The sequence below is a fragment of the Protopterus annectens genome, chromosome 2.part1 (assembly GCF_019279795.1).
Source record: "Protopterus annectens isolate FY-2018-M chromosome 2.part1, PAN1.0, whole genome shotgun sequence".
NCBI lineage: Eukaryota > Metazoa > Chordata > Ceratodontiformes > Protopteridae > Protopterus > Protopterus annectens.
The window spans coordinates 777,759,024-777,777,957 of NC_056729.1; the positions used below are offsets into that span (position 1 = coordinate 777,759,024).

The 18,934-nt window shown below is 41.2% G+C and overlaps 1 protein-coding gene across 1 annotated transcript in view; it reads left to right on the forward strand.

Annotated features, from left to right (window-relative positions):
• CEP135 (centrosomal protein 135) overlaps window positions 1-18,934 on the forward strand; it is a 2,183,066-nt gene that overhangs the window by 1,071,380 nt on the left and 1,092,752 nt on the right. The window contains 1 exon segment of the mRNA XM_044062480.1: window positions 14,143-14,176. Within this exon segment, the coding sequence (XP_043918415.1) occupies window positions 14,143-14,176 (34 nt within the window).

Here is an 18,934-nt window from a genome sequence, read left to right on the forward strand (position 1 = left end):
TCATAGCTCAGAAAGATTTCCCTAAATACACCAATTTGCTCCCCCAGTATCTCTGATAGAGTAGTCTGCAGGGAATTTTAAAGTCCGCCAACTCATTACACTCCTAGAGAATATGTTCCCAATTACCCTTTTCTACCCCATCACACCTCCATCATTTGCTGTCTACCTGAGGAAAAATTCTCTGGAGTCTAACAATACTTATGTAAAGATTCCAAAGCAAAAATTGTGCATCTAAATTTTGTTGCATATTTGAGAGACATGCATATATCCGTCATTTATTTCCTTTGTATATTGCTTATATGGTCTCTTCCCAATCCTTTCTAACCTCCTCTGATTGATTTTTATAGTTTCATTCTATAGTTTATATGTTCTACTAATTATTCCTTTTTTAACAGTAGCTTCTGTTTTAGAGTCTACCAAAAACTCTACTAGTGCTGGTCTTTTGTTTAGGACCACACTATTTCTTTCTCTTTGCCTGTACTCTGATATCAGTTATTGATAGGAAAGGTAGTCTGTAACCCGCAGTTCAAATAAATTCTTGCCATCTTCCCATTCTATTAACTTTCCCTCTCTAGTAATTCCTTTGCCAGTTTTCTGCAGTAAATTCCAGCCCCCTCTTGGCTATTGTCTGTGTCCCTAATTGCAGTCATCCCTACAGGCAGAATCTCCTTTCTCGATACCTGTGTTGGCTTACTTCTTGGAATACTTTCTGCTACTTTATGAATATAATATTCTGTATATGATTATCCTCCTCAAACATCTGCATCCAAAATCCCAGTCTGTCTCTTCAATTTCATTATCATCCTTGCCACTTTGAATTATAGATTTCTGCTTGTCCTATGTACAGGAGCCTTAAATGCTCTGAATTACTCCTTCATATCAGGTAATCCCAAGTCGCCTTGTTCTATTGGAAGAATCGGCTTATCCCACTTGACTCTTGTCACCTTCCACTCCTAGATAAAATCATTCAGCTTTTTATTAATTGCTATCACAACTTCTCCTCTGGTTGATATATGCCTGAACTGTGTATAAGACTAAAGGGGCTAAAACATTTTAACTACTTGTATCTTGCTATCCATATCCCTATAACAGAGCTTCCTATTTCTCAATTATTGTATTATCTTTTGTTTAGTCTTTTCCCACATATCCTTAGCTGCCAGAATGATTTTTAACCCATACTCCTAAGTACTTCTTTTTTATCATGTCCCTATAAATATGGATATTACTAAACCAATTTGTGTATGGGTACATAATTTACAGCTGTTGCCTTTGTTTTAGCCTCATTGGTTTTGTATCTTGTAAAAGATTTGAAGCTGCATCAAAATGTTCCACAGCGCTGAAATGTCCTTTTCTGGTTTTGTCAGGTGTACAAGATCTGCAAATACAACCAGCTCTTCTTGAATACCATATTAATTATACCCTTGAACCTCTGGGTCCCTTATTTTCTTTGCCAGTGGTTCTAAATATAATGCAAATAACAAAGGGAAAAGAGGACATCCCTGCCTGAGTCCTCTGTTCAAATTATCAGAGAGGAACCCACCCACTTTAATTTTCACCTCTGATCCCTCATGTATCCTCCTAATCAACTTTATAATTTTATCAAGGAATGCAAACACTTCCATTGCCTAAAGTCCCAGCTTACTCCAATTGCTTTCACTGCATCTAGACCCACCAACAGTGTATTTTCTTATAGTCTGCTTCCCTTTGGATCACCTGTAATGTCAAATGTTTGCATCCCTTCCACAAATCCACATTGATCCATTATCTAATAATTTTGGCATCACGTTTGCCATTCTTTTTAGCCACTATAGAGATAAACAATTTATACTCGTGGTTTAATATTGAAATGGGCCTGTATGAAGCTGGATCTGATGGGTCTTTATCCTCTTTAGGGATTACAACCACCACCGTTTTCTTCCAGTATGTTGGTGGTACTCTTAAAATACTGTTAAACAAAACCTTCTAGACTCTCTCATTTCCCCTCCTAGTTTCCAAACTTCCTGGGGACTTTCCTGTAGATTGGTTGTACATCACCATTTTTATCTCATCTCCTCCTATCCTAACTGTTAGTAATTGGGCCTCATCTACCCGTAACTTTGGCATATTTAATTCTTCCATAAACATTTCCATTTGTATATTTTCTTGATTTCCATATTTCTCTGCTTTATACAGATTTTCATAGAATTTCCAAAATATTTCAGGTACCTCTACAGGATCTGTTGTTATCTTATTTGTTTATAGGCTCCCTAAGCTTGGCAACAGCCCTTTCTACTTTGTCTCCTTAGTCATGGTGCTAAAGGTTTTTGTGTTCTAGAATTATCAAAAAAAAGTAGTTGCTTAACAGCAATCTTTCTAAACTCGTGCATATTATTGAGGTAATCCCTTATTTTCTGTTTAGCATTCTGCAGCTGCTGCTGTTGTTCTGAGAGATTCCCCCTATTCTGCAATTCTTTAACATTTGTCAGTCTGTCTAAATTCTTGTTGCTTCTTAACCATATCAATTTCTTTTATTTCCACTCTATTTTAAACTCCACTTTAATTTTATCGCATTCCCTAGCTGTATTTCCAGAAGAAATTTCTATCTTCTCTTACAGCTCTTGAATATTTTCCACGACCCAGTTTTTAAATTCTCTCTCTTCAACAGATAGGTGGGAAAGTGCCAGTGTCAGTTTTATTTCATTACCCTGTCTTTCTATTTATTATTATTGGTGCATGATCTGAAATAGTTATTGGATATCAAGACTTTGTTAAATGCACATGTTCTTGTGAATTATAAATTCTGTCTAGCCTAGACACCTAGATCAGTTTTTGTATCTTCGTGAATAATATGTAAATTTACTCTGGACTCCTAGTACTGAATTCACATGTTCCATTCCAAATGTTTTCATTAATTTCTTCAACATTCTACCTCTCTTTGTTATATTTTCTCTTATGCTCCCCCGACCCATCTTCACTGCTGCAAATCAAATTTCTGTCCCACCTGTAAGTAATAGTCCTTGCTGTGAAAGCTGATTATTTTTCCCAGAATTTTCTTAAGTTCCATTATAGCAGTTTTAGGTGGAATATAAATACGTGCTAGTGTAAATCTCCTCCCTTCCCAGTAGTCCCTTAGTATTAGATGTCTGCTATTATTATCTTTTTATACTCTCCTATCTCTGTTGGAGCTCCTCTTGCATTTAATACAAGTTTTCCACTTTTCCTTGTACTAGGTATTCCACTGAATAAATATCCTGAAAACCTTCCTTTATCAAATGCAGATGTTCGGTTCTTTCTAGATGTGTTTCATGTAGCGTAGCTATTTGCACTCTACATTTTTTAATGTCGTTCAGTACTCTTTTTCTCTTTTGTATTTGTCTGTGAGCCCATTGACATTTGAAGATGTTACAAAAAGCATTACTGTGATAAAAAGTTATTTTTCCCTTTTATGTGCAACAGCTATTTTGTCAATGCCTAGTTCCAGCTTTTGTGTTACATGCATACACTGGCAGGTTGATCTTTTGTACAGTTGTTTTTTTGTCATATCCATTTAAGCCTATGTCATGTCTTACAAAACATATGATTTTATTGAAAGCCTTCAAACAGAAAAAAACAAAACACACTTCCAATACCCCCAAACCTATTAACTTAATACTAACACACAAAACTATGCACATCTTGAAATATTGATGTTTTACACTCCTAATAGGAATATTTTTCACAAACTAACAGCTACACTGACAGACTTGGGTTAACCTAAAGGAAAGGTTATCCATGCTAAGACACGTGGTACAGCCTGTGCTTCTAAGTGTTGTCTGGTTTTGTTTTATGTTTATAGCTCTCAGATAAGAAAATACTTGGATGCTTTCAGAAAATATGGTTTATTAGCCATTTCTCTTTATCAAATTGTCTGCATGCGTACATGAAGACCATATACAAAGTTGCTACTAAAACACTGCATTTATTTGCTAGAAAAAAGCTTTATAACATTCAGTGTTTTTTTTTTCATTCATTTCCTTGCTTTCTCTTAAAATGTTATTAGATTAAGCTAAGGGCCTTAATTTAGTTCTCCTATGCAAGAATGAGGAAAAAAGCATCAATTTTCCGTTATCATGCTCTTTTGGCTTGACTTTTCTTTTTTTACATTGCAGTGCCCACATTTCTTTAAACTGAAGGAGGACAGAAAAAAACAGGAGCACCAATTTACATTAGTATCCCCATTACACATAAATAACTGAGAAAATGTTATAGTCTGAAAGGAAAATCATGCGGTATAAGAATATTACTTTTAATAAAATAATTTTGTTTTGCTTACAGTTAACTTTCTCCCTCCTTTTCCCCTCTTCTAAGCAATTTTACAAACATAAATGATATGAAGTAGGGCATATGCTTTAGTCTCCTACAGGTTTAACAAAGTCAAAAAAGTCCAATATTTCCACATTTTCTTCTTCTTTCATGTTTCACAAATATAATTATTGCTTTTTAATTCCACATATGTGTTCATATCCATCTCTCAAATCTTGTCTCTGCTTCATTTCCAACATACTCTCAATTCCTCTAGTCAACCCGTGTTTTTTTTTCCTTCTCTCAAGCATTTTCTGCTGAAACATTGGAAAAGGTTTAACTGGCAGAGTCTATCTGTGGTCCTTATTACCAGAACAACAAGAAGCAGAATCTTCTGTTTCACAGCTCACTTTATGTTTGACATACTTTTGTATTTCCTCTTTAGCATGTACTGCATTAAAAATTATTTTGTCCCTCAAGGTAATAATATTTAAAGATTGCTTGCAGTTTAAATCTCATGTGTGCTTCTCAATATTCCCTGAATAGTGGAATAAATTTACTCCTCTTCTGCCTGGTGTATAGTGAGTTGTCATTCTCCACAAACACTCTATCTCCCACTTTTAGTACTTTGTTCTTCTGCCACAGTTTTGTTAGAACTGACTCCTCCTGCTGGTAGGATTGCATCTTTACTATTAAAGGTCTAGGTTGCTTTCTCATGGCCAGTTTTGGAGCATACACATGATGTGCCCTTTCAGTTAACACATGTGGAATACCAGTCCAGTTGCTTATTTGTGTTTTCATAAAATGAATACAGTCTGTTCCTTCCAGCTTCTCTGGTATAGCAGAAAATATCAGGCTTTCCCTACATGCTATGTCCTCTAATTCTATTATTGTTTAAAACATCTCTTCTTGAGCAGTCTTATATTCGTCCAGCCTTTTCTTCATTTTGGCCTCTGATTTTTGCAGTTTTATCACCTCATCTGAAAATCTTTTATAAAACGTCTTCCATTTTTTCCAGACGTTTGTTATTTGAGTAGATGTACTCCATCAGAGCTTCGTTTATTTTAATCAGGTCTGTCTTATGTTTTCCTCTAGGTTACTTGAAGTCATGTCTGTTACCCAGAAATACAAGTCCACTGGATTTCTCTTCTGAGTTTGTTTTCCCACTGGGAGAGCAGAAGTTAAGCTGTTGATCAGTGTGCAGCCATCTTGGAAGTCAAACTTTGCAAAGCCTTCCTTAAAGGAACTTTCCTGCTTTGACCTCCATTAAAGGATCCCACTCCTGTGTGGGATCTGAACATTGTTTGGCAAACTTTAACACATTGTTGGTTTGAACCATCAGCTAATTGTGAACTAAAATTCTTCACCTGGAAAACTATCTTTTTAGTGGCTATTACCTCTGACAGAAGAGTATCAGAATTATAGACCCTTATTTGATTTTTCTGAAGGATAGGAAGGATTTATCTGTAAGGATATTCTTTTTTCCTAAGGTGGTGTCTGAATCTAATATTAAACAAATTATCAACCTTCCAGACTTCGTTCCAGATTTCTGAAGTAAAGGAGAGTATACGTTATAATTTTTGGATGTTTACAGCCAATTATGTTTTTTTTCTACATCGAACCAAAAATTTGAGGAACTCAGAACAATTGTTTTTCTTTGTCGGAATCAGTTAGGCAAACCAGTTTCTAAAGTGACTTTAGCCAAATAGTTAACTGATTGTATTAGCTTTGTTTATGAAAAATTGGGCTTGTCTTTACCAAAAGCACATTCCTCCAGCTCTATGGCAACTTCTTCAGCCTTTTTATCTAGATATTCATTGGATGACATTTGTGTAGTCGTAACTTGGTTTTAATCCTCATACTTTTATTGCTCATTATAGATTGGATCTGCTCTCTAGGGGAAGAGAAGCCTTTGGCTTAGTGTTGCTCAGGAATATCCATCTTTAGAGTTCTCCTAGGATTTAGATAGCTGGGGTCCTCAGTCCCAACAGTTGAAGAATGAATAAAAATACAACATCAGATAAAGTTATATATTCACCATAACGTTCCATCTGTGTTATCCATTTTTATTCTTCCTCAAATCCCCTCCCACCAACCCCTTCATTGTTTGACTCTTTGAAGGATTGAAAAATGCTGGAAAAACTAGTGTTCCTTTGTTTGCGTCCCAGATTCTGTTATTTTATCATTTTCTACTGCTTTGCTGGTATAAGGGTCAGCAAACAAGATCTGAGGTTTGTTAGGCTACTAGGGCATTATGGGTAAGGTAGGAGCTCAAGACTTTGTGTTCCACCAGTTAGAAGAACCTGCCAACTCTGATCCGAGGATCAAGTTCGAACCCAGCAGTTGAGGAAGAATGAAAATGGACAACACAGATGGAATATTATGGTGAGTACATAACATTTTTTGGGGGGGCCCTTCTGCTACAGAAGATTTATCAAAAAATGTCATGAGAGGTGGTAAGCTAATACATGGAATTTCTGATTTTTTTTTCAGCTTTCTTTATTTTTTCTTTTCCCTTATCCAGTTTTAACTAGAAACAAAACATGCAGTTAAAGCAAAATCCTGGTAGGCAGACATTTTAAAATGGAGGAGCAGGGAGGTCTGAAAAGGAAAGCAGGATCTGTCCAAAACAAAGGGCAGTCATACAAGTTAGAATGACTATGTAAGGGACTTTGTTCTACCCCCCCCCCCAGCATTCCCTTATCCCTCTCAGAAAATCTAAACCTCCATTTCTCTTTTTGAAAATGGATTCTTTTAGACATGTAGGTTGTAAGTCTCTCACGAGGGTATCTGTGACAGTGGGAAGAAATTCCTTCATTCTAGAGGAATTTTCCCATGTCCACTAGACCAAACCCATCTGTTCTCATCTGTATTGCAGCACATGCTTTCTTAGGGTGTAATAGCAGTTCCTTCAGGAATGTTTCTGATGCCAAAGAAAGAAATTGTCTGAAATATCAGTTCTGGACCTTGCGTTCCTAAACCAGTTTGTGATAGTGCCCAAGTTCAAAATGTTTCCATTATACAGTCTCTTACCCCATCTTCCTCATTTACGTTTTTGTTAACTGTAGCTTTAAAATATGCTTAGCACATTCCTATCCATCCAGACTTTTGATGATTCATAACGTATTGAATTCTGAACAGCAGGGGACTAATTGAGACCTTTGCTTCCTGAGGCCTTCTAAGCCAAGAAACCACTTACTTCCCAAGAGCTTTTATCCATAATCCTACACTGAAAATACATTATTAGGTTTATAATATCTTTACACAACTGTACTGAAGGGTTCCCGCTTGTTTATTTATGTACCACATCACTGTGGTACTGTCTGTAACAACTTTGTGGTACTAGGAACCAGATTATTTCTCTTCTCCCAAATCCCAGAATTAGAATCTGAAAAGATAATTGGTGTTGGTGCTGGGACCAAAAGTATTTTTCTGATGCGGAGTCTTGTCAGAGGTATGTTGAGAGTCATAGATGCCATGAGAGACAGAATCCTGAGGAATTCCCTGTCCATGACCAAAAGCCTAAGTGGAAAACTCTTGGTAAAGATCTCAATATAGATCTATTTTTGTCCATGGAAGAAAAGCTGTTTGTTCTGTGTTGTATAGCAGACATCCTAGGAACACAATGCTGTGTGATGGAGTCAAAAAAACCTTTTGATGTTCTCTTGGAATTCCCAGCCTGCAGAGGAGATCTGTCACCCAAATGAGATTCCTGACATTGTAAGAGACGCTGCAAAGATAAGCCAGTCGACTGAATATGGAAAAATAAGGATATCCTGTTGCCTGCAATGTATTATAACTTGAGACAGACATTTACTGAATACTCCTGGAGCAGTGGATAGCTAAGAGAGCAAGGCAGAAAACTGACAATGTGATCCAGACACACAAAACCTTAACTCATTGCTGCCTAAGAGTATACTCATCAGAAAAGCAGTTTGTGCTGTGTATCTTGTAAGAGTATATTCATCTTCCCTGTACTCCTGAGACAAGTATACTCATCACCGTTTTGAAAGTCTAATTTTCAAAGTCCTGGTAATGGTAGATAAGTAAAACTAAGGCAGCAAAGTGGCATCTAAAGGCTGACCTAATTTGCAAAGCACACAAACTGAAATTATCACTGTGGGATATACAGAGATAGAGTTAAGTATTTGCAAAAGGTCAGAGAACCTTCCAGTGATGTATAACAATAGGGGAAAGCATACTGCTGTTTTGTGATATTTCTGAATCTATGCAAATTATAGGATCATGGGACGTTACTAGACTATTGGCCCTGAGGTCCTTATAAGCCTAGCCAAGAGTTTAGCCTATGTTTAGAGAAGTCAGCACCCAAAGCCCCTGTCCAGCAGGGACACGGGTGGAATCCCAGGGGTATATATTCTGTTTCCCATCCAGTTATCCAGGTTGCACTTTAAAAGGGATAATGAGATACTCTGCTTGACGTGGAGAGGGAGTCTGTACCACAGATGGTGGAGTCTCTGGGGCACAAATCTGTCCCACCCACAAGTCCTATTGATGTCACAGACCAGGTTGAGGTTGTGCGTGCGATTTACTCAAGTGGAGCTTGACTTGTGGTTATGCAGCAGTCCCATCAAGGCGGGGTCTGAGATTGCTTTGTATGCCAGACAGAGGTCACCTCTGAGGAGTCTGTATGAAACTGAGTAGAGGGTTAGGGCTTTTAGCCTGTGTAGGGTAGATGTTTGAGGCCCTGGATTCTCCTGGTGATGAACCTCTGTGGCCTCTCCAGCTGCTGCATGTATTTTGCGAGGTACATGCCGAAGGGGGCGCTGTACTCAATTGGCCTTATAAGTGAAGAATACAGGGATGTTATGATCTCTTTGTCCCTGGATGAGATTCCCTTACTTGTGAAGTGTGCCATGTAGAAAGCTTTCTGTACAATGGAAGCAACATGGTAGTCAAAAGTCAGGTTGCTATCAACCTGAGTTCCCAAATCCCTCACGACTTATTGCGTGCTTAGGATGTTGTTTTTAATGTGATAATATGTATTACGCTTGCGTGTTCATAATATATCAAAACAGTATTAATCTACAAAAAACGTGCGTTACAGATGGCAAGTATCAGTGGTGACACTGTGTGCTGTAGTGTTTTGTAGCAGATAGCACCATTTGTTTGCCTGTAGGTCACACAGCTATTATGAAATGTGTGAAATTATAATGCTATTATGAAGATACAGGTAATAGTATAGTATGTCTCAGAATATCTTCATGTTGCCCATCAATTTTTATTGTCATTGTTTAACTAACACCCACTGATTGAACACACCATCCCCAACATGATAGTATAAAGTTTTTTTTTAATTATTAATGTAAACATGGAAAAGATTATTTTTCATGACTTTTTGCAAATACTTATACATTGAAGCTTTGTTCTTTTCATTTGTTCCACAAACTGTAGGCTTCAGCTCCGACTCTGCTGCTTTCCAAAGCTTTAGGCTCCGAAGCTCGAGCTTCCCATCATGCCTCATTCCTTCAAATTATTTCAGATCTCATTTGCCACTCTATCAAGAAGCATCATGATCTGTGTGCTCACACTCTGTTGAGAGTTTTTCTTTGGATTTCAGATGTCTGATTTTTCTTTGCTGTACTATCTTTTTCTTTCCCCTTTCCTCTTAGCTGTAGAAATCTAGGAGTTCTATATTTAAAAAAAAAAAAAAACAGTTGTTCACTGGTCTGTTTTTTGTGGGAGTTTACTTCCTTTTCCTCTTCTCTTCCTTAGCTATGTTCAATAAGCCGTTAAGCTTTAAAAAGTGCACTTCCTGTGGGCACAAGATTCTCTTATCGGATGCCTACAGGCATACCTCTCAACTGTTCAGATTTTCACAGATTGTCCAGATTTTTGTCTCATATTTTTGGTCTGTTCCTCATAAAATTTGTGGTCTTCTGGCAAATCACTTGGATTATTTGAGGATTGAAGTCACTAAATAATGACATAAATTTGAGTTTCATATTTCAAATCCTTCAGAAAATTTATGTTAAAATAAACCCTGATGTCCTTCTATTCTCATGTTGCAGTATTCATAACCTTAGGGAGTTGCTGCCTGCAGCACCGAACATCCAGCCAGTATACCAATGTTTTAGAAGCCGGGGTACGTGCAATGTTGCTTGCAGGGGCCATAAACTGTGACATCTGCACGTACAAAATCCGAACCTTTCTGCCGCATTGAGATTCAGATGTCCAGTCACCAGTTCTGCAATCCAGTGTTTGCTCGACATTGCCCATCCGATTTTGATGATCATTTCCCAGCTGTCTGCACAGAAATAATTACACTTATGGGAATTTTCTTTGTTTCTTTGCTGTTTTTTTCAGATGTACATGCCTTCTACTAAGGGAAAGTGTGCTTGTGGTAGACTAATCCCATATAAGGACACACGAGCAGTGTTGATTTTGTCTAGGGGAGGCTCATGATTACAAAGCCTGTAACATTTGCCAATCCTTTGCTCCAAAAACCCTTAGAAGCTGCCTGGCGACTTTAAAACTGTATTAAGAAAATCAGTGCCTCAGATGTTTGACGTATGGAAGGTAGAGCAGGCCACACCGAGGAGCTGCCTAGGAAGAAGGCCAAGAAGCTTAGGCCTGATGCCCAAGCTGCGCCTCAGTTGTCCGATGAGATCCTCGAGGCAAATAGCAGCCCAGGATCGCTCTGGATGTCTGGTATTGTGCAGCAACCGGGAACCGTTCTGCAGATACAGAGAGTACATCGCTGAGGTTTTTCAACCATCAGAACCTGACTTTGGAGGGCCCTGCTACTACTTCAGCCTTGTTATCCACTATTAAGATGGCTCCTAGACCCACTTCTGCTTTTTCTACTCCTTTAAAAAGGAAGCAAAAGGAGAAACACACTTCAAAAGACCCTACTCCACCCAGGGAGACCTTCTCCCAGACTCTGTTCAAGGCCTTTCAGGTTCTTCAGACCCAGATCCCCCAAACAGGCATACCAGTTGTTCCTCAAGCACTATCTGAGGAGGAGACTTCCTCCTCAGATGAGTCCTTAACTTACTGCTCCAAGTTAGATTCCTTCAAAGATTTTGTTACCCCTAAAGAAGAAGAGTCTCTTACTCCTGACTCACCTGGAGAAGATTTCTCCTTTGGAGATGAAATTTCCTTGCTTAGACAACATGTTAAGTGGGCACTATCAGATGTCTCTGACACAAAAAAGAAATACTTCGAACTATTTCAGATGGAGCAGCCCTCACCATCTGCAATCCCACCTTTACTTCCAGCTTTCCAGGATGCTTTTTCTGCTGCCTCACAAAGCCCAGAATCACAGCCTCTTGCTTCTAAGAGACCAGGCAGATTCTACAAAGTGTCTGCCAAGCAGCAGTACCTTCTCAAAAACCTTGCAGCAGATCCTGCAGTCATTGCAGTGTCACCTGACAAGTCCTTCAGGCAACTACCTTCCTTTTCCCTGTTTCCAACAGATAAAGATAGTAAATTTATGGGCAGATTAGGGAGGAAAGTATATACATCTTCCACCTTGGCCATTAGGGCTATTAATTATCAGACCCATATGGCCAAGTTTGCTTTCGATTCCCTGATCAAGGCCTCTACTCTTCTGTCAGAGGTACCAGAATCTCCTCTTAAGCCTCAATTAAGTACCCTTCTGTCCACGGCTCTCAAGTGACCAGAAGCTCCATTAAGTGCAGCTATGATGCTGTAGAAGCTTCTTCTAAGTCTGCTGCTTCTGGCTGTGTGTTAAGGAGGTTTTTATGGTTGAGACTTCAGCCCTTGCCTTTGGATGTCCAAGCTAAGTTGTTGGATGCGCACTTGGACAACAAAGCCCTCTTTGGAGCTGCCTCTGCAGAGCTATTTAAGTCTCTACAGGAAAGAGGTAAAGACTTACAAAATTTAAAACATTTACTAGTCTCACCTGTTCCCAGATTTCATAGAAATTACCCCCAAAGACCTACCTTTGTCAAGAGGCAGTCCTCTCATTCCTCCACAATTCAGTCCAAGGGACGGAGGTGTACCAGAAAGCAATCTGCTCTCAGGTCTTCAACCACCTCCACAACGTCATCCTTTCAGAGGCAGCCAGACCAAGGCAGAGCTCCTCCACTGTGACTCTCATCTCCACTCCCCTAAACCCCCTACATCTAACCCTACCCTCCTGGCAGAAAATCACCTCAGTCAAGCAGGTGCTTTCCATCATCGAGCGGGGATACTTTGAGTCGGTGGGCTACTCCACTCTTCCAGGGAATACCTCAACCCCCTCACAATCATCTGCCCCTATTTCCCTCTATCCTGAGCCAACTTCTATCTCAGGGGACTGTAGAAAAAGTACCCGAGGATCAGTTAGCCAAGTGATTTTATTCAAGGATATTTTTGGTCCCAAGAAAAGATGTCCATTGGAGACCCAGCCTTGACTTATTCCCACCTCGATCTCTTCCTCAAAGTGCCCACTTGCAAAATGCTCACATTGCAGCACCTCCTTCCCCTCATACATCAGCAAGCATTCATGGCCTCCCTGGATCTGAAGGATGTTTACCTGCATATCCCCATCTTCCCACCTTACAGAAAATAATTACATTTCTCAATGGGTTCATCACATTTTCAGTTCTCTGCCTTATCCTTTGGCCTCTCCACAGAGCCAAGAGTATTCACAAAATGCCTAGCCCCAGCCATTGCAGAATGCAGGGCATACAAATTTATCGCTACTTGGACGATGATCTTATTCTATACCAGGATTCGGTAACCCTGTCCCAACACTTGGACAAGGTTTTCAAGTTCCTGCAGTGTCCAGGCTACACAGTGAATTGCCTAAAGTTTCAAATGACTCCTTCCTAAGACCTTGTCTTCCTGGGGTGCAGGATAAGGACAGACTTGATGTCAGTCTTTGTCCCTTCCCAGAAAGTGGAATGTCTTTCTCTGTTCTTCCGCTCCCTGCTATCTCTAACAACCATCTCAGCCAGGGAATTTCTGAGGATACTAGGGTACATGGCTTCCTTGATTCCCATGATCCCTCTAGCCAGTATGCACATGAGGAAGTTTCAATGGGTCTTGAGAAATTATTGGAGTCAACACTCATCCCTTGGAAACAAAACATGTTCATCGTGTTTCACTGTTGCAGTCCTAATCAATGGGGTTATCCGAATCCCGGTAGCCCTCGATCGGCCAGAATGCCAAAGGTAAGTAAATATGACATCGGCTGTCGTCAGTTGTAAAGGACGTCAGGACGTCCAATACAAACGGATGCAGCCAACGTCACTTCCTCTGTCTTCCTTGCCGTGGAGCTCAAAGCAGAAGCATTTCTTGCACAAGTGCCGGTCAGCAGTTTACCTTTTTTGTTTCCGACTACAAGTTGAAGTCCACTACAGCTAAGTACCCCATTGGAGATCCTCTTTTCTTGCCTTAACGAATGTCAGAAAAGGTTAATAATTGTCTTACCTGTGGAAAGCAGATTCCCCATAGAGATTGTCACTCCCATTGTATTTGTTTAGACCCTGACCACGACGTTCCTAATTGTGATCTCTGTGCCTCCTTTAATCCGCGTACTATTCATCCTTGGGCTAAGCTTTTAGCTAAACATTTTGGAGTTTGGCCTAAGTTTGTCGGTATGGTGTCCGCTGGTCTTCAGGCTTCGGATATATCCAAAAAGCGTAAGGATATGGACCGTGACAGGTTTCAGAAGATTAAGTCCACGGATGCTGATAGGATGGTCGTCAGTCATGCGGTAGGCAGTGAGGCTCCTTTGCAATCCCTGCAGTCCGTGGATTTTTAACCGCAGGCCTCGGTTGAGACCATTTCAGAGTCCCCCAGGCCTCCAGCCTCTATTTTGCCTTCGGTTCTTTCACCTGTCGCCTCTTCAGCTGGATCCAGAGCTGCTAAGCTGACGCCGGTGTCCGAGGCCTCCGTTCTTCGTTCAGACAGCAAGCTCATACCGACAACCTCTATTGCAACTTCGGTAGTTGACAGGCCTCCCGAGTCTTTCAGACTTGCAGGTAAATCTTCTATTCGTAAGCCTGTGAAAAAGCAGGCTCCAGTTTCTTCTCGTTCCCCTCAATCCCAGATGGTTAAAATGGCTAATGACCTTTTGGTTCACAGCCGGCTCCTTCTAAGAGGAGTAGGGATGTTTCTCCTGAGGTTTTGTCTTTTTCTGGTTCTGATTCTTCTAGCATTTCTGCTTATGAAGAGGTGTTTTCTCAGGCTTTTTCTCCTTTTGAAGATTCAGATGCAGTGAAGTCCATCCCCTTTTGGTGATACTTTGAATACTCTCAGGAAGCATTTTAAATGGGAAAGTCAGGCTTATCCCCAATATAAGAAAAGGATTACAGAGTTTTTGGATTTACCTCAACATAAGCCTCTGGCTAATCCCCCAGTGTTGGAAGTGGTTGATGATGTTTTTCTGGAAAATTCCTCGACTCCAAATTCGGTTCCTCCTGCTCCCAGGAAACCTGACGTACTACAGAGTTCCTGATTCTCATCTGTTTCTTTTCAGGAGTCCGTTGGCTGATCCTGAGGTTATTTCTCAGGGCCCTAAAAGAGTTAAGGCCACTGTTACCAAAAATCCTGTTCCTTCTGACAGGGAATCTAGGAACCTAGATAGGTGGGATAAGAAAGTTTATACCTCTGCCACTCTTGCTATTAAGTCTACTAATTGTCTTTTTCATATGGCGGAGAGTAAGGATATGCAGTATTTGCTTAATTCTGCCAGTCTTGTCAATAAACATTCTTTACATTGTGGTTTTGACATTCTAGAAGCCTCCTGCAGGCCTACAGCTACTGGATATGTTATTAGAAGGCACACTTGGCGCAGGGAACAGCCCCTTCCAGAGCCTGTCAAGGCTAAGCTTTTAGATGTACCTTTGCATAAGGACAGTCTTTTTGACAGCAAAGCAGAGGAAGTGCTCAAGAAGATGGAGGATAAGGCCAAGTCCATGCAAACTGTTAAGGATTTTCTGCAAGTTCAACCTCCTCGCTTTAGCAGAAATTACCCTTCTAAGAGTTAGACGTTTCCTGATACCAGCAGACAGAACCATTCTAGGACTAGAGGTTACAATTCTTCTAGGGGGCAGGTGGCTACCCCCTCAAAGGTCTAAGTGTCGGCAGGCTTCCATTTCCAAGGCTAGAAGTTCTAAGCTTGCATCTCAATCAAAACACTCAATTACTTTGTCCAGCGTCTGCCTGTTCTTGCCTGCCTGGAGAGTACTTTAGGGGGAAGGTTGGCCCTTTTTGCAAATGTTTGGGCCACTATCACGAACGACAAATGGGTACTCAGAACTGTATCCCTAGGGCACAAGTTTTCTTTCTACACCTTTCCAGTTCCCAAAGGATTCCCGGACACTCCTCCAAACCAAAGGGCAGAAGTAGAAAAACAAATTTTGTCTATGTTTCTTCTGGGAGCAATAAACTCAGTTCCTGCTCAGCAGGTAGGCCAGGGTTTCTATTTCAGACTTTTCCTAGTTCCAAAAAAAGAAGGCACCTGGCCATCCCATCCTGGATCTCTCCATTCTGAACTCTTTCTTGGTAATTCCAAAGCTCAAAATGCTCACTCTGCATCAGCTGCTGCCAATGTTAGAAAAGGATTCCTGGCTGGTAACTTTGGATCTCAAAGAAGCTTATCTGCACATCCCTATCAGGGAAAGTTGCAGGCAATACCGTCATTTCAGGGTGGGTAAGCAACATTATCAATTCTCTGCGCTGCCCTTTGGCTTATCTACTGCTCCCAGAGTTTTCATAAAGTGCCTGGCTCCAGTCATTGCTTTTTGCAGGAAGAAGAAAATTCAGATTTATCCATACTTGGACGGCCTGATTCAAGCAAATTCTCAGGAACAGCTGTTAAAGGATGTAGAATTTGTAAAGACTCTTCTCTCTTCCCTGGGTTACGCTCTCAATGAGGAAAAATCAAAAATGATGCCATCCAAGGAGATAACATTCATGGGAGCGAGTCTGAACACAGCCGCCCAGATGATACATCTCACCCAAGAGAAGCAGACAACTCTTTCAGTTTACTTCAAGGACTTAGCAAGCCTGTCCCAGCTCCCTGCAAGGAAATACCTGCAAGCTCTGGGATGCATGGCCTCTTGCATTCTCATGATTCCATGTGCAAGACTGCATATGAGGAAATTGCAATGGTACCTCAAGAACATTTGGTGTCAACACATACAGGACCTGGATATGATGATTCCTCTGCTTCCATGTCTGCAGAGTTTCTATGGTGGGCAACAGCCTATCTACAAAACAAAGGCTTGCCTTTTTGCCCACCTCCTGCCACTCAAGTTCTTACCACAGACGCATCGGACTACACCTGAGGAGCACACCTGGATGGCTGATGCATACAGGGACGTTGGAATGCCCAGCAGATGCACCTGCACATAAATCTAAAGGAGTTGATAGCAGTATCTTCTTTCTCCAGGGACCCTGCTCATCAGAACAGACAACACCACAGTCATGTGGTACATCAACAAGCAGGGAGGGACTCGTTCTTACCCCCTCTGCAGGCAGAGCATGAATCTTTGGCCCATAGCAGCATCCCTGGGCCTGCATCTCCTTGCTCAATTTCTTCCAGGAAGGCTCAGTGTTTTCGCAGAGCAGATGAGCAGACAAACCCTGGATCCTCACGAGTGGCAGCTGAACAGAGCAGTCTTACAGCATCATTTAAAGTTGGGCACGGCTCAGGTGGATCTTTTCTCCACCCCAAACAACCATCTTCTGCCTCTTTTTTTGCACCAGACAGCATCACAGCAAAGCCTGGAAAGTGGATGCTCTGTCCTTCCCTTGGACGCTGGTGTCAGTTTACGCCTTCCCTCCTCTTCCCAGAGTATTAAAGATCGGGAACGAATGACCAAGGGCTATTCTCATAGCTCTGGACTGACCCAAACAGCATTGGTATCCACTGCTTCGCACTCTCTCCCAATTTCCTCCTTGGCATCTTCCTCTGAAGCCAGATCTTTTGGTTCAGGAAGGAGGAAGCATTCTACATCCTCATCTTCAGTCTCTCCATTTGGCAGCATGACTCATTGTATGACTCCTTCCTTTTCTTCTTCCCTTTCCCAGCAGGTGGTTGATGTGCTGAGGGAGGCCTGGAGGCCTAGCACTAGGAAGTCCTACGCTGGCAAATGGGAAAGATTCTCTCATTGGATGCAGGCTAGAGGGGAATCTTCTTCTCAGCCTACCCTTCCTCTGATCCTGGAATACCTGGCTGATTTGCTTCAGGGTGGTATATCTTTTTCCTCTATCAAGATCCATGCTTCAGCCATTTCTGCTTGCTCATTGTTCTTTTGAACAGCACATTTTCTCTCATCCCTTGATGAAAATGTGTCTCAGAGGTGCTTGCAACTTAAAACCTCCCAGAAGGGCACCTACTGCAGCCTGGGATCTTAATTTTGTTCTAGAGAAACTCACTCTTCCTTCTTTTGAACCAGCTGCTAGTGCAGATTTAAAGTTTCTCTCTTGGAAGACTGCCTTCCTCTTGGCTTTAACTTCAGCAAGGAGGGTTTAGGAGCTGCAAGCTTTGATGGCTGTGGAGCCTTTTCTTATTTTCCATGCAGATAGGGTCTCTCTGAGAACCAACCCCTCCATTATGCATAAGGTGGTTACTAGCTTGACTCTTAATCAGTCCATGCATCTTCCTACCTTCTTTCCTAATCCTCGAAATAGGGGTGAAAGGATCATACATTCCCTTGATGTGCACAGATAGCTCAGGTTTTACCTGGACAGGACTAAAGACCTTTGGAAATCAGCACAGTTATTAGTCAGTTTTGCCCCTGGAGCCCAGGGCAAGGCTATTTCTAAGCAAACCATTTCTAAGTGAATTGCACATTGTATTACTTTTTGTTATTCCTATCATGGCAAGGTTCCTCCTCAAGGGGTTAGGACCCACTCAAATAGAGCAGCTTCCACTTCTGCAGCCTTTTTAAGGGGTGTCCCTACTAAGAACATTTTGGAGACTGCCACATGTTCTTCTTTTCACACTTTCACAAAGCATTATAATTTACCTTTGTTTTCTAGAGCCAGGGCAGGGTTTGCCACTGCTGTTCTGCAGGGCATTATTTCCAATCCTTGATTCTGTTGGTTTCTCCTCCCTTTTCTCTGGGCTTTGGTAATCAACCCATTGGTTAGGACTGCAACAGTGAAACACATGTACGTAGTACAGTTGTGTACACTTACCATAAATGTAGATGTTCGAGTGTATTCACTGTTGCAGTCCTGGTTTCCCTCCCTCCCCCTTTTTTGGTTCTCTCCTGTTCTCTTTTCCTAAGGTACAGGCTAAATTTGGTATTATTTGCCAGAGTTGCTTTTGGTTTAAGCCTTATTTTCTGGGGGCTTCTGACTGTTATGGCAAGAAAGACTGAGGAAGTGACGTCGGCTGCCTCTTTTTGTATCGGACGTCCTGACGTCCTTTACAACTGATGACAGCCAATGTCATATTTACTTACCTTTGGTATTCTGGCCGATCGAGGGCTACCGGGAGCCAGATAAACCCCATTGGTTAGGGCTGCAACAGTGAATACACTCAAACATCTACATTTATGGTAAGTGTACACAATTGTACTTTCCTCCTCTTCCCTGCTTAAAAAGGGAACTCTCCTGGTGGATTGCCACCATTACCCTCAGTCAAGAGGTACCCTTGCAGATTCCCCCACCCAAACAGCATCTATACACAGATGTGTCAGATTTAGGTCAGGGAGCCATCCTACACCATGCCAACAACCAGCACGAA